General features: G+C 42.8%; 1 protein-coding gene across 5 annotated transcripts in view; it reads right to left on the bottom strand.

Moving 5' to 3' along the window:
- The window catches only part of LOC308338758 (rho GTPase-activating protein 7), a 414,690-nt gene that overhangs the window by 30,949 nt on the left and 358,211 nt on the right, over positions 1 to 25,530 (bottom strand). The window contains exon 1 of one of the 5 annotated variants that reach the window (XM_080797024.1): positions 13,394 to 13,752. The exons of 2 other annotated variants lie outside the window; for them this stretch is intronic. In XM_080797024.1, coding sequence (XP_080653150.1) covers positions 13,394 to 13,430 — 37 coding nt within the window. In that variant the 5' untranslated portion in view covers positions 13,431 to 13,752. Of the gene's footprint in view, positions 1 to 13,216; positions 13,753 to 25,530 lie in introns of those variants that run through there. 2 more of the 5 variants (XM_080797022.1, XM_080797025.1) reach the window with 2 other exon arrangements.

The following is a 25,530-nucleotide window of genomic DNA, read 5'->3' on the forward strand; positions in this document are numbered from 1 at the left end:
AATGCCTATTGCTGAGTTGTCATTCTTTAACTCACTTTCCAACACTAAGGAAATGAAAAGCTCCCAAATGACCACAAATTCATATAAAGAGCTGTGTCCAAACAGCCACTCTGCTCAGGGCCATGTGGATAGAAATAAATGATGTGAACAGGCAAAGGTTTGCATCTTCAGCAGATAATCTAATTAAAGGCTTACAATGGCTAAAAAAGCAGTATTTTCAAGAACTACCGCGATCCAGAAATTTTACCCTCCTTTTCCTTACCCTAAAACAGACGAAAATGTGTCTTTCTTTTAGATGTGAAACCACGGGAAAGAGGCAAGTCAGTATCTGGTTGACATTTAAGAAAGCATACTCGTGAAAACTTGGGATGCAGAACAAATGAAAACTTAACACACTTTCTGTAGAAATCAGAATGACAACATTGGAAAACTATAAAAAGTTGTCACTGATTTTTTAATAAATGGAACAATTATTGACTTCACTCCTACCCCTTTTCCAATGACCAAGAGAAACTGGTAGTAACAATCCAATCTAAGTACTGATTTTTAACAAATCAGTATTTTCATTTTATTTAACACGAAATAAACCCATGTCTATATCCAAGTCAGGTACAGAACACCCCCTTCCAGTTTTAGCCCCTGCCCCAATCCAAGCCATTATGTTCCTTCCTGTCTCCCAACTAAATGCTCTCCTCTCTCAGGAAAACCATCCACCAGACCTGGCTCATCAAAGGTCCAAATGTAAAGCCTTGATCTTGTCTTTCCTCACAAACTTCACTAGAGCCCCACTGCTTAGAAAATCGAGTCTAAACACCTCTGCGTGTTTTTTTCTGAGCTCTCCATGTGGCACGCAACCTAATTTTTCCAGTTACCTGTTCTCACTCTACCTCCAAACCAAAGCAAACTCAATGCTCATCTCCCCATATACCACCGTGATTTCCTGGCATGAAATAATCTCCCATCTTCTCAGTGTCCAATTTTACTCATCCTTCAAGGTCCATCCCAAATGCTGCCTCCCCTAGGCAGACCTCCCAGATGCTTCCTGATGGTTCTATCAATGGCTGGCTTTTATTGTGTGCTTAATATGTGCAAGGACCTGTCTAAGCAGTTAAGGCATATTAACTCATTTACTTTTCACATTGATCCTAAAACGTAGATTACTAATATCCCCAAAATACAGAGATGAGAAAATAAGCTGAGAAATAACTTCTTAAAATGAAAAAAAAATTTTTTTTTTAAACATTCAAATGCCAGAGTAGAGAAAGAACTAAGAACTAAGACGCATAGAAATTAGCAAGACAGGGTCTCCTGGGTGACTCCTTCGATTAAGCATCCAACTCTGGATTTCAGCTCAGGTCATGATCTCAGGGTTGTGAGACAGAGCCCTATGTCGGGCTCTGCACTGGGCAGGGAGACTGCTTAAGATCCTCTCTCTACCCCTCCCCCACTCTAAAAAAAAAAAAAGAAATGAGCAAGACAGGTTCTTCACTTAAAAAAATGTATAATAATGAGTGCCTTTAAAATATTAAAACCATGGACACATTGCATGACTTCAGTCACTAAATCCCCGACACCAGTTTTTGGAGGCCCCTAACTGGCTCTAAAGGTATGACTTTTCTTTTAGGATATGCAACTATGAGGATGATTTTTAAAGATTTTATTTTTATTTTTTTGACAGACAGAGATCACAAGTAGGCAGAGAGGCAGGCAGAGATAGAGAGAGGGAGAAAGCAGGCTCCCTGATGAACAGAGAGCCTGATGCGGGGCTCGATCCCAGGACCCTGGGATCACGACCCGAGCCGAAGGCAGAGGCTTTAACCCACTGAGCCACCCAGGCGCCCCGTATGAGGATGATTTTTAAAAAACATCCTCCACCAGGCAAAAACGCCATCAGAAACTAAAGGTACAATGGAAATAATGTCACTTTAATGCCTGGGTTTTCTCTGAGCAAACAACAGACAAATGCGTTAAGGAGGAAACAGGAAATATTTATTGGAACCAGCTTTAGTGGTTAGTTGTATAAGATGAACGAGGTCCAGAAGACCCTTTTGTGTAAGGCTGGGAACCATTAGCCCATATTTGCACATTTCCTGGCATGATGGGATGACCCTATCTTCCTCTTACCCCTCAACAGTGAGTTAAACAGAAATCCCCCAACCCCGTCATCATTCTGCGGAACCTGCTGACCTCAACCGCCTGAGCAACAGTAACTGAGTCCAAGTGGGATGGGATTACTTCCACGTCTCTGTGCCGTCTTCACAGTGGGAACCGTCAGGCTCTGTCTTCCATGACAACATGCTACCCGAATCAGGACTCAAGGCAAATGCCACAGCTACATGGACTGTGTCGCTTAAATAAAGTCTAAGGAATTGGAGGAATGCAAGAAAATCCCAGATTCCTTGGATTCTTCCAAATATGACAGACCTGTGGCCAAATATCCACAGAAATGTCGATGCTTTTACAATCACAGAGAAGCACCTTTGGTGTGTGAAGGCAGGTGGTATTTTCTGATCCAACAAAACTCATTTCTCTCCCCTGATCACACAGATTCCCTCCGATGGGAAGAGGATTCTTACGATTCTCCAGCCTCCGCTGAGGTGGCCAATTTACAGGACTGTCGTGCAGCTGGGCACCAATGGCCCATCTGTCCTTGGCAGGTGGGCTTCATAGGGCAGCCCACTGGAGAAGCAAACCATGGCTTCAAAACCTTGATCTCAGTGGCTCCCAGCCCTGCATGTAGTAGGCATCACGTTGGGGGGCGGGGGGATCTTCCTAAAACCGACCAACCACCATCCACTCCCAGGCATCTGGATTTTCTCAGTCTAGGGAGAACCCAGGCAGCGCCTTTTAAAAGAAGCTCTCTAGGTAAATTTAAGGACAGGCAGCCAGACATTTCTCTGTATTCTTGCGTCGAGAACTCCTTCTCCCTGGACTACCTCAAGAGTCTCCCAACTGAATTCTGTCAGAAGCTTTGCCCCTCCTCACCCACAACAAATCTATCCTAGCCCAAGAGTCCCTGAGCCCCTGGATTCACTTTTAGGCAGTGCATAATTCGTTTTGTCACTCCCCCGCTTAGAATTATTCAGTGACTCTCTACGACCTACCAGATAAAATCCAAACTCAACAGACCCATAGCCTTCTTAATTTGGCCTCTGCCTTATCCATTTGGCTCCTGGAAGGCCTCCAAATGCAAGCTTTGTTCGTCTTACTGAACTCCTTGGGGTTTCCAGGAGGCACCAGGCTTTCTCACACCTCGAGCTCTTAATCTGTTCTCCCTCTGGCCCCAAATTCCCCCTTCTCCACCCCATCAACTTCTCTGTTCCACCGTCCCCAACCTGGGTGAGGAACACCTATCAAAGTCTTCTTAATTCATTTGTATACCCCAAAAAGACTATTTTTCTACACTGGAAGCATAAATATACTTGTGTGAAGAAAAAGAATCTGGGGCGCCTGGGTGGCTCAGTGGGTTGAAGCCTCTGCCTTCGGCTCAGATCATGATCCCGGTGTCCTGGGATCGAGCCCCGCGTCGGGCTCTCTGCTCAGCAGGGAGCCTGCTTCCTCCCTTCTCTCTGTCTGCCTACTTGTGATCTGTCTGTCAAATAAATAAATAAAATCTTAAAAAAAAAAAAAAAAAAAAAAGAAAAAGAATCTGCTACTATTTTTCTTTTTTCAAAAATAGACTATAAACTAGAATATGAACCTCTTCTTTTCACCATTAATAAAAATAAATGTTAAACACACACATCTGCCAAAGACCAGTTATCAGGATTTACCTATGTAAAATGAATTCCTATAGGCTAAGTCAGATAGCAGAATGTCTATATTAATATTTATTACACTCTAATGTTATCTAATCACAGCAAAGAGTTTGACTAGCAACGAACAACATTCCTACCCTCAGATGCCTAAAACATTCTAAACATCTGTTGTGCATATTCTGAAAGAAACCAGTTAGGAAGCTTCTGGAAGAGCCGTCAATACTAATTCAGTTTCTAAGGCTGTTTGGCCCAACAGTAGCTGACCCAAACCCACTTTTAGGTATATTCTAGTATAGCTGTACATTTAAGTGAAGCCAACCACCCTTCACATCCCCCTTCCCTCAATATTTATTGGACATCTATTAAAGTGCGCTGCCAAATGTGCTCGGGGACAATCAGACACAGGTTCCTGTCCTGAAGCAGGAAGCCAAATGAAAAGGTAATTCACAGTGGAGTACATGGTGTCCCATGATCCTCCACTAAGGAAAGATCTGATTTCCTAAGGGCTAAAGGCTATTCTAAGGTCCTTGTGGGAAGTCCAAGTGACCGGATACAGGCAGCACCAATGAGTCCCCAATTCCTAAGTGGAAGCCCCAGTCCTAACCGTGGTTCACACACCCTAGCTTCTTAATGTACTGCCTCTGTCATCTCCTCTCCCTCTGCGATCAGATCCAGCACACTGGCCGCTTTTCAGCTGCTCTGTACTCCCTTTTCCTGATTTAGTTTTTCTCCTTCCAAAACATTTGCTTATTTATGTTCACTTTCTGTCTCTCCCCCTTGGTAAGCTCCAAAAGGGCAATTTTCTTTTGTCTCCTTTACTCTCTGATCCATCCCAACCACCCACGGCACACAAAGCAGTTGCTCAATAAATATTACATAAATACAGTATGATTTTTGTTCTAGTGAAAGGGTCTTAATTTTTCCTGACCAGGATCCACAATAAGAAATACAATATACGTTATGACCTGGTACACAAACGTATGTATGCACATGTGTACACACACACACACACAAAATTTATGTATACTAACACATGAGTTTGTAAGCACATGCCAACTGAAATAAGTTTCACCAAACTGAGACTTAAAATACATAATAAATTCTTATGTCTTTCTATTCCATTTAAAAAATAGTTATTTGTTACCTACCAGAGCAACCAGTTTGAAACGTATTATTTTCACACCATAGCTTTTTCTTACAAAGAAAGAAAAGAAAAGGAAACTAAGAACTTCCTACACAGAAGAATGCGATGTGACTGTCTGAATTCAGAGGTGGGAGGTGGGAGGGGGCTGCTTGAGCACATGGTTTATGCTCGGCCTTTACTGAAGGAGGGGTGATGATCTCACAGGGAAGACTGGATGGGGGAGACAAGATTCATAGTAAAGGAGACAGAGTAAGTCAGGAGGAGAGATGCTGATACCCAGGTGCTTGTGAATGAATGGCGAGCAGTCCGATTTACTCTAACACTGACAAAGGAAGGAGGCATGAAGTGGAAAGCAGGTTATCCCATGGAGCAGAGAGAAGCATCTCCTTAGCCTGGTGACCCAAAGAGCAGCCAACATCATTTGCTCACACGTGAAACAGCTTTGCTTCTGGGTGCCTCGATGCCTTCTAATCATCCATCACAGAAAGAGGGCCAAGTATTACCTGTTAACAGGTCAGGAGAACAGGTCCAGGAAAGAATGCATTGCTTTGTTAAGTAGCCTTGAGAAAAATACTCTCTGGACCTGTTTCCTCATCTGTAAAACCTGAGACTGCCATAGGCTTTGTAAATTCGCCAAGGTTCTGACTCTGGTTTTTCCTTTATGCCAATTTCCCCTTCTCTTTAAGACCATCTTTAGAATAGGTTCCCCTTCTACCATTAAGTTTCCAGATGTATCATCAATTACATGTGGAGACATTTATCTTCCCTCAAAACACTGGTTCAATAGTTCAGTTCCCCACTTTTGCGAATGGACTGAAGTTTAATGCTAAAATGTCTAATGGGGTTTTTAACAGATCAATTCCTTGTTCTGTCTCACAAAGCCAATGTTCATATTACAGGGGAACTCAAAATGCTATATATTTTTGCTTATGTGGGCATCCACAGCCCTTACACTAAAATGCATCTTTATAGGAGGAACACACTCGGGAAACCCTGGGTTTTCTTCTGCTTACTGAGCTCTTCTATTTGGGCCTCCCCCCAGCAGCATCCTGGCTTCTGCTGCATCAGTAGGCTGGGCGCTGACATGCTTCTTGGCGCTTTTCAGCGCCAAATTTAGGTAATTTGCTCAAGGCTCCAGAACTACCCTGCTCTCCCAGGCTAGAGCACTTGCTGCATACTTTGCCTGCCTGCAGAGACTACTCTCACTTTTCAATCACCAGACTGTTTTTCAGTACACGTAAAAACTGCAAATTTGGGCAAGTTTTCTTTGTGTGTGTGTGTAATTTTTTTCCCCCTCACTCTCTCCTGCTTGAGGTCCGGAGGCAGATATGTTGCTTTCTAATGAAGAACATTCCTAGAAATAATATAAAGGTGGGGGGAAAGGACCCATTTTGCCCAATGATGTGATGACAACTTAATAAAGGGTTTTGCCTGAAAGAAGAAAACCCTGAGACACGCCCTACAAGCTTCTACCTGGGATTATGCATGTGAAGAGACACTTGGCATTGGGAAATGAAATCAATTGAAATCCCCTTTGGGGATCATTTAGTTCAAGTGTTTGCAAAATACTGTTTTTTTCATATCAAAGAATATGTGCTCTTCCCTCAGAGAGGCAAAGAGCTCTGTATTCATTTGAGGCCCTGTGAGATGTGGTTTGAGCTCAGGTACTCCAGACTTAAACGGATCCAATTATTTCCAGGAACAGAAAATAATCTCCCAGCTAATCAGAAACTGACACAAAGAAGTAAAACTGAAATGAAAACACACTACTCAGGTAATGGCGAGTGCCTCATCACATTTTTCTATTTCATTTCTATGTGGGGTGGATAAAAAGAAAAACAAAACCCCTCTAGTTTACATACATACATGCAAACACATTTCGAATATTCTACATCAAATATTTATGCATTTCCAACCATGCATTGCTAAGAAAAATGACTTGAAATAATTCTTAAAATACAAAACCCTTTAAAGATCATAATTGCAGGGATTAGGAAAACAATTTAAACAATTTCAAGTAAGGAAACAATCTAAGTAACATACTTATAAGGACCTTTTTTTTTCCCGAGTCTCATTTTTTCCCATAAAATGAAAGATTTTAAGATTTTAGGTTTTCAGATTATACAATCCACTTCCTTTACAATTTATGATTCAAGGCAAAATACTGGGTTACAAAGCTAAGGAACATTCCCCCCCTTCTCCATGATGAAAGGTTTGCAGGCACATCAATTCTTTCATTCACACATTAGCAAAGCTTAATCCACTAAGAAACCTCCATCTCTGATCTTTGACTTTTGCTCCAGGTTCCACAGTGTCCCTAGCATGGGAAAGTAGAAATACGGCGTGAACTGCAGTGTTACAGAAACCTTAAATTAGAAATAAAGGTAATAGTGAAGAATTCTAAAGAAACTGTCCACACTGGTTGTAAGGAGAGCCAGAATAGAAAGAAACATCAAACTGCCTTACACTAAGACCAATGAAAATAAAAACATGGCAGATACTGGTGAAGATAAGCTGCCTTTGGGTGTCCCTACATCGAACCTCAAACAGGAAACACTGTATGATTTGACGTTCTCTGTTGTGTAAGAAAAAATAAGGACTACTGTATTCTAGGTGAGCTAAAGAATTATTTTCATTCAAAATGCCAGTGACAACCAGCCCTCCCCAGACACACATGATCTAGTGTAGTGGTCAAAATGTGATTCGGGTACATCTGTCTAGTTGAGGAAGGCTTCTGCTTTCATACAGCTACATTTTTTTCCTACAAAAATGAAGATCCTCATGTTGTTGCTATCCCCATTTTGCTTGCACACTTGGGCAGGAAGGAGTCTGACACACATATGACCTTGGACTAGTCTCTGAACTTCCAGGCATCTCCGCTGCCCCTCAGTGGGGAAGAGGCAATGTTTTTCCAGGCTGCTTTTGCCAAGTTCTGGAATTTCCACTGAAACGACTTATAGAAATGCACAAGCATTACGGAAGATCCCTTTCTCGTGCGATCCAGTTTGAAAACAGGAATTGTGTGGAGATTGTCCCCCGTGTGTTTATAGTTTCTCCAGACTTGGGAGGTAAAGATGATTTTCAGAATTTTAGCATCTTCTATCTACTTTGTCACCTGGGTGTGACAAAGGGCAAGGCGAGGCTGTGGCGCAGCTGTGTCACCTCCAGGCTCCCTTCCTCTATGGCTTCCTCAGTGCTCACGGCCTGGGAAACGCTACAACCACAGGGTGTGGAAAACTTCTGTCCCTCACACATCCTCCAGAGACTCCTGTAAAGGAGAAGGAAGGCGCCTTTCTGACAAGCTCCAGGAAGCTGCCTCCAATCCGCTCTGTGGGACACCGGAAGGTGGGGCAGGAAGAGAACAAAATGTGGATGGGAGGAGTCAGAGGCATCTGAGGACCCCAGCTCCACTGACATCAGCCTTCAGTTAGTTTTTGATTTTCCTCCTGGGGACAGGAGGGGTAAGACGTGAAAAGGCCCCTAAGCAGAGGTTTGTGTGAATGGAAAAGGAGTATACTTTCCACTGTGAAACTCGGTTCAGTAGCAAAATAAAAAGCCAGGATGAAGGATTCGGAGAAATCACCTCCCACATGAGCACTGTAGGATGGGGGCATTAGCCAGGTGAAACGTTTTTATTTACCCTTTGCTGTCCAAAGACATTTCCTAATAGGCAGTCATGCTCAAGATGCTATTCACGTGTTTTCACTGACATCTGGAAGAAAGCGTTATTCAGGATGGTCCACAGAAGCTAGGAAATGGAATCCCAGATTCCTTCCCTAAATGTTAAAGACGAAGGCTCAAGTGTCCATGCATTAAGCCAGAGAGGGGATTCAGAAACCTCTGATTAGTCGATTTTGGACCCTCAAGTTGTAGTTCCCCACCTAGGAGCACAATCCCCCTAGAAAACTGCAAAAATGACTGCCAGGCTCTCCAGGGCCACCAAATATTGTCTTCTAAATCGAACCAACCTCAGCCAAGCATAGCTCCCAGGGCTGCATGTTACTGCCACACACACCTGGTTGAAATCCTAGCTCTGCCATGTACAGTGAGTGATTTGAAGCAAGAATGGAAAACTCACTCCCAAGTCCCGGATTCCATATTTATATTATAAAAGGGGAATAATCACATCTGCTTTTCCAGAGTTGCTGAGCTGATGGTTAAATGTGACAATAAGAGCAAACTACGTGATCCATTTCAGCTTCTATAATATTAATAGTATTCTAAGTCTGTGGATTTTTTATAAAAATTAAAAAGGAGCATTTATACTAGATATGGTTGACTGTTGCTTGTGAGAGACTCTAAAAATACACAGGCTAAATATTCCAGGCTTCCTTGCTGTCCACCCTGCCAAGGAAGAATACTGAAAAAAATGGTAAGACAGAGTAGATCTAATTAGAGAACCCCCAGCAGGGCTGCTCCCTACTCCTTATCACTGATCATGATAATCCTTAACAATAACACAGGATTCCACAAGGAAAAGGGCAGACAGGAAGAGCCCTTCTAGGCTGGGAATCTTACCCCTTTTACATTAATTAGATTTCTGACTAATTTGAGGTTGAAAGAAAACACCACTGATGGAACTCATACCAGTAACCCATTCCTATAAAGCAAATTTCAATCTTAACAGCCCGTCTTTCTTCAAAGAGGAATGGTCCCTCAAGTCTCAGAATTCCTCCATACCCAAAGGCCTAGAATCAGATAGAAGGATGATTGTGAAAACTGCTCCAAAAAAGCGTTTTCCTCTTAATTTCAGAAGAGGAACTGGGGACTATGCTCTTTGGGGACACAGTGTTGGAGGTGAACATTTTATGGTTGGGCATTAATTCACCTGGATCACCGCAACAAGGAAAACTTTTTAGGGCCTAAATGCTGGGGACATCAATCCTTTGCACTGTAGTCCCACGGCTCCAGAGTATCTTAGGGGTGAGTCCTGTTAAAATGAGCTCTCAGTGAAACTCAGAGAAATGACCACGTTTAGAAATTAAATTCTTTTCTCTGCTGGATCCCAACTCTGAATTCTAGTCAATGAACTATGCAAACAGAAAATGAAGGATCACCTTTCTTCCCCAGATCTGCTTTATAATTTTTTGAACAGCCTTGGCATGACGAGAGCCTTGATGCCCATTACACACCATGGGGCCAGGTTTGACTTGTGTTCTAAAGCTCTAAGAATTCGGGCTTTAGTGATCTGGTAATACCCAAAGAGGAAGGGGAAACATCTGAAGTTATTTTTACTTTTGCAAGTCTTCTGGCTGTACAGGGAAAATGCTAGGGTGGGTCAAGTATTGTCTGGAGCCCTTCAGGGCCTCCCCCCCCTTTTTTTTTGCATGGCCTCATTTCCGTCTTCCTGTTGCTAGGAAGGAGAGTTAAGCATGAGAAACTCGTGTTTACAATACTGGACCATCCTGTCCAGCACAAGGCTCTCTTCAAAAATGTACGATTCACTTCACCCATTGGACTTTGGATGCCCCATTCTTCTGGACCAAATCACCTTGTCCTGAATATTTTCAAATGGCATTTTACCTGCCTCAATTATAAAAATACCACTCTCATTCATCATGGCATCATGGCTTAAAATGTCCATGGGGACACCAAGGGAAACTCAAGTACTTATTTTTGTATTTCAAGCCACCTCTCTGAATCCCACCAAGCCTCTGACTGGAAATGGGGCCTCCTGTATCCCCTCTAAGCCCCACGCTAGTTCTATAAGTAAGAGTTTAAGTATTACATACATTTTCTACCCTTTTCCAGTAATAATTTATTCGATCATAATATGCTTCTCTATTAATCTGGTATATTTTTCAGAAGCAACCAAATAACCCTTTTTAATGTAAAAACACCCTAACATTTTGCTTAGTCTTTGCTCTTTGAACTATAGTATTGAACAGTAACAAAATAATAATAATAATAATAATAATAACAACAACAACAACAACAATAAGCCTTTAGGTTAAAAGGCAACTGGCCTCTTGTCTTCCCTCCAGACTATGGAAAATCCTCTGATTGGCCCAGCATATGAAAACTTGGAACACCGCCTTCTATTAGCCATAATCAATTGCTTAACTATTCAAACCCTTTCACTCTTAATGAGTAAGCGGTGTTTCTCATTAAGACTGAAAATTGCTAAGTTACAGTCACAGGTAAGTCAAAGAAACCGTACTTCTCCACTCTAGGAAAAGATTTAAGTTGGAAGCTACTCATTTTGATCCTGTGGAGTCTGACCTGGGAAACAAAGTCAGTCCCTATTCTTGAGCTTCTGACGAGTTTGGTGTAAGGTGTCACTCAGATTAAACTAACTTTTTTTTTTTTTTTTTGGGTCAAAAGCAAACTTCTAAAGCAGCTGGGAGAGAAAGTCGGCTGTGCTTCATTTTAAACTCTGAACAGTAGTGCTAATGAAAAAAATATGCAGCCAGGCCTGGGCCACGCTGTAAATCTGGCATGCCACAATAAAAGTTAATACATGCAATTGCCAACATTTTCTCAGAAAATGTCTTGAAATAACTTATGAATGCACATCTGCTAACTATTTGACACTCATTCCCCAGGACTTTAGTTCTTCTATTAGGGGGGCTGTTCACTTCCAGGGCACCCCTCTGGCCATCTGCTACAGTCTGCAAGCCAAGATGGCACTGGGTGCCTCCCTTAATTCCACACTTATGGTCTGCAAATTATCTCTGCGGAGGACCAGCCTGCAGTCCAGATGGATGCTGAATTAGTCAACCTCTTGGAGCCGCTGATAGATTTACATTCAGAGTTCTGCTGGGCTATTATTTTCCCTCATCCCTTCAACAAACAGAGTTTGGAGGAAAAAAATGTAATTTGAGACTCAGTATTCTACCTTGTTCCGAACTGTTATTTTTTTTTCTATCCAAATGCGGCATATATGCCACCCTGCTGAATCTTTCTCTAAGGGATAGCTGTGCCTAGGCTTCGGGGTCCCACCTCACCACCAAGGGCTGAAAGAGCTTCGGAATCCCGAGAATGAACCCATTTGCTAACTCTGTTGGGTGTAAAAAGGCTCACTCAAAACTAGCGAGCGGCAAGGTTTTCTTCTCCATGGCGCAGATAACTAGATGCAGGAGCTTCCTGCTACGGTAATTAGAAAAGAGCGGGTACTGGTGGAGCATCAGTACCACACACGTGCTAAGCGCTCGTATCAGCTCTCTTGATCCTCTCAAGCTCCGCGCGTGGTAAATACACTTATTACCCCCGCGTTGCAGATGAAGGAGGTGCAGAGAGATCTCGACACTTCCCAGATGCGCCCAGCTAGCAGCAGGCTGCGGACCGGGGTTCCTACTACGCCAGCCTCACCCCGGTCCGCTCTAACTCCTCTCGCCACAGGGGCTGTGCACTGGAAAAACGAACGGATTCAGAAATAACCACAATCTGCAAATTACACGTGGCATGGCCAGTGTGCTGCTGCCCGGGGAGAAAACTCCTTCCGAAGGATCAAAGTCTCAGCCCGTGACGTCGGAGAAGAGGGCCAGGGGGCCAGGGGCAGGGTGGGGCAGGGTTCCCAAAGGCCGTGACTTCGCCACGAAAAAAGTCAGGTCGGGAGGCGTGCTTCCTTCCTTCCTTTCGCCGGCCCAGGAACTCGCCCCGCGCGGGCGCCTCCCTCCGAGCCAAGGGCGTGGGCATCTCCACCCGGCATTTTAGGAAACCGATGCAACGCCCAGCACGTGAAGGCACACTGCAGCCCTCCCAGCAGGAGCCCCTCACTCGCAAGCCAGGGGGCTTGCTAAATAGCTGCAACGCTCTCCCGGGGCCGGCCAGCCACCAGAGACTTTCCTAAGTCGGAATTACTTTCCAGCGTTTAAAATATTTGAACTAACAGTTTGAAATTAAAACATCTTCCCGAATTTCCTTTCAAGCAGTTTTAAAACACGATTTCCAAGTGCCACTGCGGCCTAAACATCCCTAAGTAATCAACTCTCAGGGAGTCCGCGCTGATTTTGGACTTGTATAGTGAAGGGCTGCAAGCACCGAGCCCTGAACGTCCCCGGAGGGAAGATAGTGGAAAGGCGGTCGCCCCGCGCCCTTGGGAACCAGAGGCCATGGCCAGGGACTTAGAATAAGAATAGCAGGGTAGCCGGCGCAGCCAGGCTGGCGGCCCGCCCTCCCTGTGCCCCCGCCCGAGAGGGAAGTCAACGTAGGCTTCACTCCATTAGCTGCGGTCGCCCCCCTCCAGCAGCCCTTCCCGGAGCCCACCCGAAGCGCCCGCCCGCGACCCCCAAGCAGTGAGCAGCCAGGGGTCATTACCCGACATTAAAACCTCCCTCCCCAAACTATGACCCCTATTTTTCCCACACTCCACCTCCTCCACTCCGAGAAACTTGGGCGACTCGGTCCCGAGCCTCCTCGGAAAGCCGTTTAAAAGCACAGAACGACAGGCACCGACTTGACAAGGCGGGGTGACATTTCCTCCGCGGCGAGTCCCCTCCGCAGCTGGCTCCCGCGGCTGGCCCGACGGCGAGGCACAAGTCTAGCTTACGTGTTAGGATCATGATGTCCAGCTTCTCCCTGCACATCAAATGCGGCTGGGGGTGGCAGGAGTGCGGTAAGGAAGTTGAGGCAGTCCGAGGCAGCTCAGCTCCCGCGGCTGGACCCACAGAGGCACCCGAGACGCGCGCGCTGGCGATCCTCAGCGCATCCTTGTTCACCGCTCCGTGCCCCTTGCCACGGCCCCAGAGAGAACGCAAGCTTTTCCAGAGGTCAAAAGGAGAGAGAGCTCAGGGAGAGGGGCGAGAAGCACCGGAGCAGTCGCCCCCGCTGCGGAGAAGTTCGGCCATGGCCGGGTTAGGAGCTAAGCGTCCTCGCTCCGGCTGCTGGAGCGCTCTACCTCCCGCGCTCGCCTCCGGCCGCGCCCACCCGCAGGGCCCACCCTCGAGGGGAGGGACGGGGCCGGGCAGCGCCGACTCCTTCGCGCCGCGTAGGTGGTGGGCCCCAGCCTCCCGCCGTCCTCCTGGCCGGGACCCCGCCCCAGACCCCGCCCCCGTTTCCCCGCCCCTTACCTCCTCCCCGCTGCTGGGTTAACCAGCCGCAGCCTCAGGCGGTACTCTGGCCCCGCCCTCCGCCCCCGTTCCCGCGCCTGTTCTGCCCCAAGCTGGAATATTTTCCTCTGGCCTCCACGTTTGCAGGGGGAAGCGCCCCGAACTGTCCAACTGTTGGCCTCTGGGGTGAAGGCAAACCCTCGGGGCGTTTACGTGCCAGGGAAATCTGAGCTGGACTCCGGGACACCGCACGCTTTCCCTCCAGCGTTGCATATTTAAGAAAAAATAATCTCAATGATTCTGCCTTACATCCCGGTGGGAACCGCTTAAATTTTCGGAACCGAGGGGAAGCGGGAGGTAGGGATGAAGCAGTGTTTCCCCATCTGTAAAATGGAGAGAAGATACTTGTCCCTTGGACGTTGGTCATTCATTGCCAAAGCCCGGAGGGATAGAGAACAAATTGACACTGCTTTAGAGAGGGATTGAATTTTTACTCAGCACGTGTTGACCATATCGTGTGCCCATTCAGTGTTTTACAAACTATGGACCTTGGGCCATAACCCCAAGCAGCTCCTGCAACTTCTGGCCCGGCTCTCTCAGAGAATTATAATCTGTGATGGTGATAATCTGCGTTTTAACAAACCCCTGGGTGATTTGGAGGCACTGTAATTTGGAGGTCCCTGGTAATAATAGGAAGCTTCATTTTTAAAGATCACAACTGAATACGACCTATGTAAGATTTTTAAAAATTCAGACCGGGTTTTCATGAAAATTTACTTTGGGGCTAAGGAAACTACTAAATCCATTCATTCAAAAAATATATCAACAGCATTCATTATGTGCCAAACACTGTTTTAGACTTGAGCTATAGCAGTGAGCAAGAAAACCAAACATCCCTTCCCTCCTAAAATATACTTCCTAGTGGAGAAGACGTACAATAAACAAGGTTAAATACGTGAAATATTCATAGTGTCTTAGGTGGAGATACATAAAGCAGGGGAGGGGAAAGAGTTGTTGTGGGAGAGTTTTTTTAAATAGGATTAAATGCAAATGGAAGATTAGTCTGTCTTAAATAGAGCTTAAGATGTATTAATTTCATAGGCATTCCTTCGTTTACATACAGAAGACTCTCTTTCACCCGAGTTTTTAAAAAAACAATAAAAATGCTAACTCCACTGGCTCGCTAATGTACGGAATCAGAATTCTGGCTCTGGAGAATGGCTTTTTGGGTTTGGGGCTCCACTCAGTAGATATTTCCAGGGCTTTTCCCTACTTATAACTGCTGGGGACACCACGGTAAGCAAGGGTACCCCACCTCTGTGTGCAATTTACGTCTGGTGGGGAAGTGACAAGTGTGAAAAAGAGGTGCTGTGTGCAGGAAATGGAGCCCAAGAGAGAAAGAAGAAAGAGCTGCCCTCTGAAGTTTGCGTGCTGGGGGAATTGTCAAAACGCCCGCAGTTGCTGGCAAGGTGCAGTGTGATTCTAGGGGAAATTGGAAAAGTAGGGGCAAAAACTTTCCAACTCCCTGCGCGTTTGTGTTAAGGATTATTTTATCCTTTACAGTTATAAACAGCGAGAAGACATGTTATTGGACAAAGGCATCCCACAGCCAGATCTGCATTTTGAAAAGACGACAGGCTGTAGTGTGTACTGTAAACTTAGAAAATAGGAATATACCTCCTAAACATACTAATATCCCTGATTTATTAAAAATCCAAACCTTAAAAATATGGATAGCATCTCCTCCAAAGCATATCAACTCTCAGAGTAAGTTCTTAATGTTTATTTTTTTTTTTTTAAAGATTTATTTATTTATTTATTTGTCAGAGAGAGAGAGAGAGAGAGAGAGAGAGAGGAGCGAGAGTGAGCACAAGCAGACAGAGTGGCAGGCAGAGGGAGAAGCAGGCTCCCTGCCGAGCAAGGAGCCCGATGTGGGACTCGATCCCAGGACGCTGGGATCATGACCTGAGCCGAAGGCAGCTGCTTAACCAACTGAGCCACCCAGGCGTCCCAGTTCTTAATGTTTATTATCAGCTAAACGTCGTTGCATTCAATTTAATTAGGTTTCTCGGAGTTTGTGCAATCCCTACACACCCACTCCCCACTGAATATTTCAAAATAAAACATGCTACTCTTTGTGTCTCTTCTTTTCCAAACTCCATTCCTTTCTCCTTGATTATTGATGTCTTCTCTCATTTCATCATATTTCTCTGGAGGTTTCTGCTATGTGGATTGCTCCTCATCTAATAATACCAATAACTCCAAAAACATTTTCCTTGGTGAGGTACTGGTTTGCATTTGGCCTTCACTGAATCTCATCACCTTCTTCCATTCTTTGGTTTATTGACATAGCCTGTGTCCTGAACCAAATCCCAATTTTCATAGTTTTAATTATTTTTGGGCAGGGGGGATAGAAGGAGGAAGAGAGAATTTTCAGCTCCCAGTGTAGAGCCCTACTCAGAACTAGATCCCAAGACCCCCAAATCATGACCTGAGCTGAAATCAAGAGTTGGATGCTTAATAATCTGAGCCACCCAGCTCCTCCCCCCCTCATTGTTTTAATTCTTAGCCCCTTTAGAAATGGACATGCTACATTTTGAAAGCTGCTGCACTTGTGGAATAGGGAATAGTGGTTGAAAGCAGGACCTTTGCAGCAGGCCACTTATAAGCTGTGGGATGAATACATATATTTTGCCTCTGAAACTTCAGTTTCTTCATCTTGAAAAAAGGAGGTTGAACTAGTGCTTATCTCAGGAGGTTTTTAATGAGGATTGAATAAGATAATGTACATAAGTGCTCAGCACATAATAAGCACTTGATAATGTTCATGATTATTATTACATATTACTAAGTGGGCACATCAAACAAAACCACACGATTTCTATTTAAATAATCATCCAGGAGAAGATTAAAACAAAACAAAATGAGCCCTGACTTTACCCTTTCTGAATCTGAGGAGCCTTTACAAACTCCGGGAAGGAAGGAGTGGAAAATTCATTCAGAGTCGTTAAGAGATGAAAGAGGGTCCCCAGAACAGCAGAGACTCCTTCTTCATTCAACTTTTAACTCATCACCCAATGTTTCCTTTCTTCTGTCGCGGGCGGGCAGATGACATTAGACTAGGCTTGTTAGCTGATTTGCATTAAGTGACCCTGGGTACTGACACTCTGGACTCCAAGAGGCAGGGAGGAAGTGGGTCCATTTCTCCACCAGAAGTCTACAGTCCTCCAAAACCCTTTCAACACATGATGATAAAAAACCACCACAAGTTATATCAGGTTTTGTTGCTACAATCTGACCCACGGACAAGGACCTGTGTTGTTTACTTTCTGCCATGCTCCTCTCAGTTTGGGTGTCAGGCTCATTGAAGCTGCTCACAGGGATTTCCTACCCTGTCTGTTTGGATGTTTTCACATTTAACTGTGTATTACCAGGGCAAGAAAAATCACATAGGTAATTCCTAAACTGCATGACAGAAAGCTAAAGGACTAAGAGGTCACCTCTCTGGTTCCTACTCTGTGTTAATGATTGATACTAGAGATCATTGATATTGCCCAAGGACATCCTCCAGCATTCTTTCCACTATAATGAATTTTTTAAAAAGGAGTAAAACTCAAGTGTCTATAGGCACTTGTGCAGATAATACTGGTGAAGAAGGCAAGCCACAGTTGGGTGGGGAGAACTGGGGAACCCAGAGCCTCCCCAAGGGGGCAGGGCCAATCAGGCTCATTTGATTGTTGGCATGTGTTAACACAGCAGCCCCATGGTTCTGCGTTTTAAGACTGTTCAAGAGCCTCCTAGCTTTCTATAATTTTATTTCAAACCTCTCAATTTTTAAATGCTGGCAACTAATTAAAAAAAATCTAAACCCATTCCAAGTAATTTCAACTTTGGGCTTCATTTAGCTCAGGGCAACTAGTTTAAACCTCTGCTCTAGTGATACAAGCCAAGCAATGTCTTTGGAAATTTCTCTCCTACAGGAACTAAAAGCCTCCTGAGCTTGGAAAATGTTGTAATATAATTTGTGTTCAATGGAACATTGCGAAATCAGTGTGGAAAAAAATTTATTTGTAATGTTCAAAGGAAGTAAGACAAATAATAGAAAGTTTTGAAAATAATTTTTAGATGGTATTCAATTAAGAGATAATTAAATTTGAAATTTAATGGTTGGCCTTAAAATATACGTTTATGTTTAAGTTCCCATGACCCACGTCTGGGTTCTTCCCCCACTATCCACCCCAGTATTTAGCCATTGCAGAAATACTTAAAACCCAAATGCTGGAGGTGTCAAATGGGGAAAGAAGGGAAAAAAGAGAGGACTGGGCAGTGAAACAGATTCACCCCCTTTTAATTTTACCTAGAGCAGCTCCCTTGTTCAGTCAGACTTTTTTTGACTACTTCTTTTCGACAATGTAAAAGTTTAAAATATGGAGAAAGTGACTTAGTCTATCAGTGATATTTTTCGTTAAGAAGGGGAGACCTTTGTTCCTGCATAAATGTAATATAAATCTACTTTTGGGATAATCACTTAAGCCTGAAATATGAACCAGCCTGACACAGTATTTTTATCATTCAACAATTAGACCATGGAAAAGGCAGTATGCTGGTGAAATGACAATGAGCATGAATAAATACATCTTCAGGATGGAAAGTACGGCATGGTGACTATAGTTCATACCACTACACTATATATTTGACAGCTGCTGAGAGAGTAGATCTTAAAAGGTCTCATCACGAGAGGTGGGCACCTATATGGCTCAGTCAGTTAAGTGTCCGACTCTTGATTTCAGATCAGTCATGATTTCAGTGAGATCTAGCCCTTGCCAGGCTCAATGCTGGGCCTGGAGCCTGGTCAAGATTCTCCCTCTGGCTCCCCTTCCCCCAACCCCGTGCACTCTCTCTCTAAAAAAATTTTTTTTCCAGAGCACTTGGTTGGCGTCTGCCTTCAGCTCAGGTCATGATCCCAGGGTCCTGGAATGGTGCCTGCTTCTCCCTCTCCCTCTGCCTGCAGCTCCCCCTGCTTGTGTTCTCTCTGTCAAATAAATAAATAAAATCTTTAAAAAAAGGGCTTTCATCACAAAAAACCTATTTTGTGATTATGTGTGATGCCAATGTTAACTAGAATTATTGTGATTGTTTATATATATATATATAAACATTTCAATGCTGAAACTAATATATTATATATGTCACTTATTTTTTAATAAAAAAATAGTTCAGTAAGTAACCAAAAAAAAAAAAAAACACTAAGAGAGGACTTGGAGGAGAAAACTCTTAGATGGAAAACAGGTACAGATACAGTTCAGTAATAGTTCAGTGGAGGATTTGAATATACTGAATTCTCAATCCTATTTGATAAATCAATGGACATTCTTTCCTGGGATAATTACAATATTTGCAGTAGAGTCCCCTTTTAAAGACAATTCCATTTAGGGGTGCCTGGGTGGCTCAGTGGGTTAAAGCCTCTGCTTTCAGCTCAGGTCATGATCCCCGGGTTCTGGGATCCAGCCCCACATCAGGCTCTTTGCTCAGCAGGGAGCCTACTTCCTCCTCTCTCTCTGCCTGCCTCTCTGCCTACTTGTGATCTCTATCTGTCACATAAATAAATAAAATCTTGAAAAAAAAAAATAAAGACAATTCCATTTAGCAACTCAGGTACTCAATTAGCCCAGTGCCTCACAGCTCAGCATGCAGGGAAGGAGGGTGCCCAGAAGTAATGGCACCAAGTCAGAGCTCTTGCCACCCCCCAGTTTCCACTGGATCTTCACCAATGACTGCTCTGGTTCTTTTATGTGGGCTCTGACGACACAAAAATCAAGCCAATGAAAAGTAAAAATTGATTCCATAAAAGAAACTGGGCTACTTTCCCATTGACTTAGCCGATTTTAAAGGCATGCTTTGATTTTTTTGTCTATTCTGACATTGTTCTCCATTTAATAACTGCTTTTTTGAGCTTGTGGCCAAATAATTCATTTAAAGCTAAGGAGGGACAACATTATTTTGTAAGTACAACTGACATTTATCCTTTGCTTTCTCATTATTTAAATGTTATGATTATAAAATATCCATTGCTAGAAAGTTTAGAAAATATGGAAAAGCATAAAGAAAAAAATAATAAAACCTCCTCATAATCCCACAACCAGAGACAATGGCAGACATATATGTTCCATTTTTATGTCTATCCTCCCAGTCAGGTTTTTAAGTACAGATACTTTGATGGGATCACAGTATATATTGTTTTGTAATATTTTATTTCATTTAATATAAATGGAGAATATGACATTTTATAGTTGCTTCATATTTGATCTTATGGATTTCCATGAATTAATTAATCAATGTTGAGTTTCTCAAAATTTTATATGATGAACATTCTTGAATAATAAATTTCAGAGCAAAATTGATAATTTCTTTAAGCAAATTCACTTAAGTACTTTGCACTAGAAGCCAAAGTGTATTGGGACATCTGACATACATTTCTGAACCGCTGTGTGGAAACTCTGTGCTTATTTGACATTTAACCGGTGTCTAAATGTACCCATTTGTCTTCACTTGAGTATTGTCAGCAATATAATTTCCATTCCTCCTGCTAATTTAATGAGCAAAAAAGTATTATCTTATTACTTTTTAAGTCTATATTTGTTTGAATACTAAACTGGCTGAGTTTGTTTTATTGTAGTAAAATACGCATCATACAAAATTTATCATTTTAGCCATTATTAAATGTACAGTTTCGAGGCATTATGCCCATTAACCTTGTTGTGCGACTATTATCACTATCCATCTCCAGAACTTTTTCGTCTTCCCCAACTGGAACTCTGTATCTCTTTAACAATAATTCCCCATTCTGCTCCCCCAAGCCCCAGCCCTCTGAGACCAGGGTTCTACGTGCTGTTTCTAGGAACTTGACTACACCAAGTATCTTATGTAAGTACTTTTATTTCTGGTCCTTTTGTTACACTGGTTGAAAATTTTCATATTTATTAACTAGCTGTATTTTTCAAAATTGCCTATTGAGTCCTTTAGCTATTTTTTCCTCAATGAAACATTTTGCCTTTTGTTACTGATTTTAAAATATTATTTATACATTAGGAATATTAACCATTTGTAATTTATTATAAAATATTTTTACTAGTTATCTGTCTTTTAAGCTTGTTTATTTCTGGTATGAAAAAATTAACAGGGGGCGCCTGGGTGGCTCAGTGGGTTAAACCACTGCCTTCTGCTCAGGTCATGATCTCAGGGTCCTGGAATCAGCCCCACATGGGGCTCTCTGCTCAGCAGGGAGCCTAATTTCCCCTCTCCCTCTGCCTGCCTCTCTACCTACTTGTGATCTCTCTGTCAAATAAATAAAATCTTTAAAAAAAAATTAACAAGATTCAAAGGTCTTACTTATTTGTTCCTTTTAATTATTAACTAGGAGTTTACTTAAGTAGTTTTCTCTATATAATTTGAAGCCAGAAATGCTGACACAAAATCAATTTGCAAAACAAGGTCATTTGACACGTGGGAATTTTTTGCTTTATTTTTAATGATAGGTTTCATTATTTACTCAAAGAGTCTAGCTGTCTTATTTGATTTTCTATCTTCCCTAACATCAAATAGAGATGCCCTGAGTTGAGGAAAGCCCCCATAAAAGCCCCTGCAAAAAAGTGAGCAGGGTCAGCGTACCAGATGGAGACCCAGGGGGCACTGAATTTTTTTTTTTTTTTAAGGATACCATGTCATATATAATTAATACAAATCACAGTAGCACTGAAAATGGCTCTACTGAATGGATCTCATTCAGTTTAGGCAGCTAAAGGAAGGGAGGATGTACTAGTCCTTTCCCTCGAACTAAATGGTCATTTGGGAAAATGTGGGCTCTGGAGCACATAGGTATTTTCTTAGAGGGAAAAACAAACAAACAAACAAACAAACAAAAACCAAAGCCCAACAACAACTGAATTCCTAGCACTGGATAAAAGTGCCAAAAGGAAAAACTGTGCTCAGGCAGTAGCTACAAGGCCACACCAAATAAGGAAAGCTGGATCCTGCAAGCTTCTGGAAGAAAGGAACCTTTCCATGTGAAGTTTCTTCCCAGCACCTAGCACACGGTAAGGTGCTCCATTAGTATGTGCTGACTGAATGAACGTTCAAAGTTATTTCCTGATCACTGTGTTCAGGAGTCTCCTGGGAAAGGATGAAACCCAGAATTTCCTTTTTGGGAAGTCTCAGATGTGGTTCCCTCACTTGGAGAAGACAGATGCTGTGGGAAGAAGGCTGAAGAGGGAGCAGGGCACACGCTCACCCAGAGCCCTGACTCCTCCTAAAAGCAATGACCTGGGAACTGCCACGTAACACCAACCTGCTGAGTTCCAAGCTAGAAGGGATGTGGAGTGCCCCTGGGCTAAGTCCAGTCACCTGCTAGCCTCTCTGGTTCCCTCTCTGGAACCCTCCCTCATGTCCTATCCCTGCAGCGTACCCAGCACCACATGCCTGAGAAACAAGTTCTGTTTCACATGGGCCCAGGCTCCTTGGCCCACCCAGAGGCACCCCGCTGCTGACTCAGAGACTAGTGAGTACTTACAAGTTCAGCTGAGCCCCACACAGTGACACCCTCCAGTGAGGCCAGGACTTTGGTACCTCGTGGCCAGGCTCCTCACATCAGCCACTGCTCCTTTGATGAAGGGGGCCCTGAATTTTTGAGAAGATTTTTGACTTTCACATTCTCCCTAGGTGCAGTGTGTGTGTGTGGTGTGGGGGGGTGTGCATACATACCTACCAGTAAATAAATCTTGGGATATCCGAATTTTTCTAGAACTAAGTACAATACCGGTATGGTATTTTAGCCTTTCATTTTGCGGGCAAAAAATGATTTTTAGTACTGTTCTCTACCATCTTGTTCAAAAGAGCCGTTTATTGGAAAGATATTCCATGCTCATGGATTAGAAGAATTAATATTGTTAAAATGTCCATACTACCCAAAGCACTCTACAGATTTAATGAAATCCCTATCAAAATACCAACAGCACTTTTCACAAAACTGAAACAAATAATACTAAAATTTGTAGGGAGTCACAAAAGACCCCAAATAGCCAAAGCAATCTTGAGAAAGAAGAACAAAACTGGAGGCACCACAATCCCAGACTTCAAGATACGCTACAAAGTTGTAGTAATCAAAACAGAATGGCACTGGAACAAAGATAGACACATAGACCAGTGGAATAGAAGGGAGAGCCCAGAAATATACCCATGCTTATATGGTCAGTCAATCGATGACAAAGGAGGCAAGACTATACAATGAGGAAAAGACAGTCTTTTCAATAAATGGTGGTGGGAAAACTGGACAATTACATGCAAGAGACCAAACTGGACCACCTTCTGACACATACACAAAAATAACCTCAAAATAGACTGTAGACTTGGGGCACCTGGGTGGCTCAGTGGGTTAAAGCCTCTGCCTCTAGCTCAGGTCATGATCCCAGGGTCCTGGGATCGAGCCCTGCATCAGGCTCTCTGCTCAGCAGGGAGCCTGCTTCCTTTCCTCTCTCTCTGCCTACTTGTGATCTCTGTCTGTCAAATAAATACATAAAATCTTAAAAAAAAATAGACTATAGACCTAAATGTGAGACCTGAAACCATAAAAATCCAAAAAAGGACATAGGCAGTAATGGCAGACATCAGTGGTAGCAACATTTTTCTACATGTGTCTCCCAAGGCAAGGTAAACAAAAGCAAAAATAAACTATCAGGACTACATCAAAATAAAAACTTTTTCACAGTGAAGCAAACCATCAACAAAACAAAAAGAAAGCCTACTGTATGGAAGACAATATTTGCAGATGAATATCTGATAATGGGTTAATATCCAAAATATATAAAGAACTTATACAACTCATCACCAAAACAAAACAATCTGATTTAAAAATGGGCACAGGATCTGAATAGACATTTTTCCAAAGAGGACATCCAGATGGCCAACAGACACATGAAAAGATGCTCAACATTCCTCGTCATCAGGGAAATGCAAATCAAAACCACAATCAGAGATCATCTCACACCTGTCAGAATGGCTAACATCAAAAAGATAAGAAATAAGTATTGGTGAGGATGTGGAGAAAAAAACCTCTCACAAACTGTTAGTAGGAATGCAAATTGGTACAGCCACTGTGGAAAACAGTATGGAAGTTCCTTGAAAAAATCCAGAAATACCATATGGTTCAGTAATTCCACTATGGAGTATTTATCCAGAGAAAACAAAACTAATTTGAAAAGATATATGCATGTCTATGTTTATTGCAGCCTTATATATAATAACCAAGATATGGAAGCAACCTAAGTGTCCATCAATAGACAAATGGATAAGGAGGATGTGAAGTGTGTGTGTGTATAAAATAGAAAACAGCGTATTGTGCAGCCATAAAAAGGCACGAGATCTTGCCACAGACAGGTCTAAAGGGTATTATGCTAACTGAAATAAGTGAGACTGAGAAAGACAAAGACCATACGGTTGCACTCACATATGGAATCTAAAAAACAAAACAAATGAATAAACAAACAAAAAGTAAAATCATACCTATAAATACAGAGAACAAGCTGATGGTCAGAGGGTAGGGGGTGGGGAGATGGGCAAAACCGGTGAAGGGGAATGGGAGATACAGGCTTCTAGCTACGGAAAGGGTAAGTCATGGGAATAAAAAGCATAGCATAGGGAATTCAGGCAATGATACTGTAGTAGTGTTGTATGGTGACCGATGGTAGCTACACTTGTGGTGAGCACAGCATAAGGTAGAGAGAAAAGCTAAATCATTATGTTGTGCACCTGAAACTAATGCAACATTTGTATGTCAACTATACCCAAAAAACTAAAATTAAAAAAATTATAAAAAGTAAAAGGAGCCATTTATGTGATTCCTCTTACTTTGACTTTTAAATCAATATCCAGATGTCATTCTAAAGCATCTGTTCAAAGAAAATTCTCAACCATGGTTTTGAAAATTTGGGTTTGTTTTCACTAAGGAGATGTTTTGTGTTCATCTGAATTGTAATGTGTTGCGGTTTCTTCACAGGAGATTGGGTCATGAAACAATGATACTATGGCGTGGGTCTGAGCAATGCCTGAAAAAATAAACAGCTCTTTTTCTTAGCTGCTAACTACAGCATGCTGGTCACTACACTGTTATTTCTGGAAAACCCTACACAGCTCCAGATCATTAATTTACTTTCATAGACAACAGGAGAACAGGGCTGCAGTAGGTTGTCAAGCTTGGTTTTTTCATGCATAACCAACTCAGTCAATTATCTCTTAGGGATTCAGTTGAAATAAACACCATTTTGGGGAACTGCAAGGCAAAAGTGATGCATTTTTTAAAAGCAGACCAGGCAATAAGACTCATGAATTGTGGAAGTTTGATGTTTGAAGACGTATCAGCAGAGAATAGACTACATTGGATCTCTCCAATACAAATATTCTATTGTTGAACAAACAACTATTTCTGTACTAATTATAGTTATCTTTTGCGTGAATTGACAAAACAGACATATAAAAGACAAAAAAAAATTAGGGAAGCCCACTGAATTTCAAAATTGAGTCTACCTTGGGGCGCCTAGGTGGCTCAGTGGGTTGGGCCTCTGCCTTCGGCTCAGGTCATGATCCCAGG

Source organism: Martes martes, assembly GCF_963455335.1.
Source record: "Martes martes genome assembly, chromosome: 2".
NCBI lineage: Eukaryota > Metazoa > Chordata > Mammalia > Carnivora > Mustelidae > Martes > Martes martes.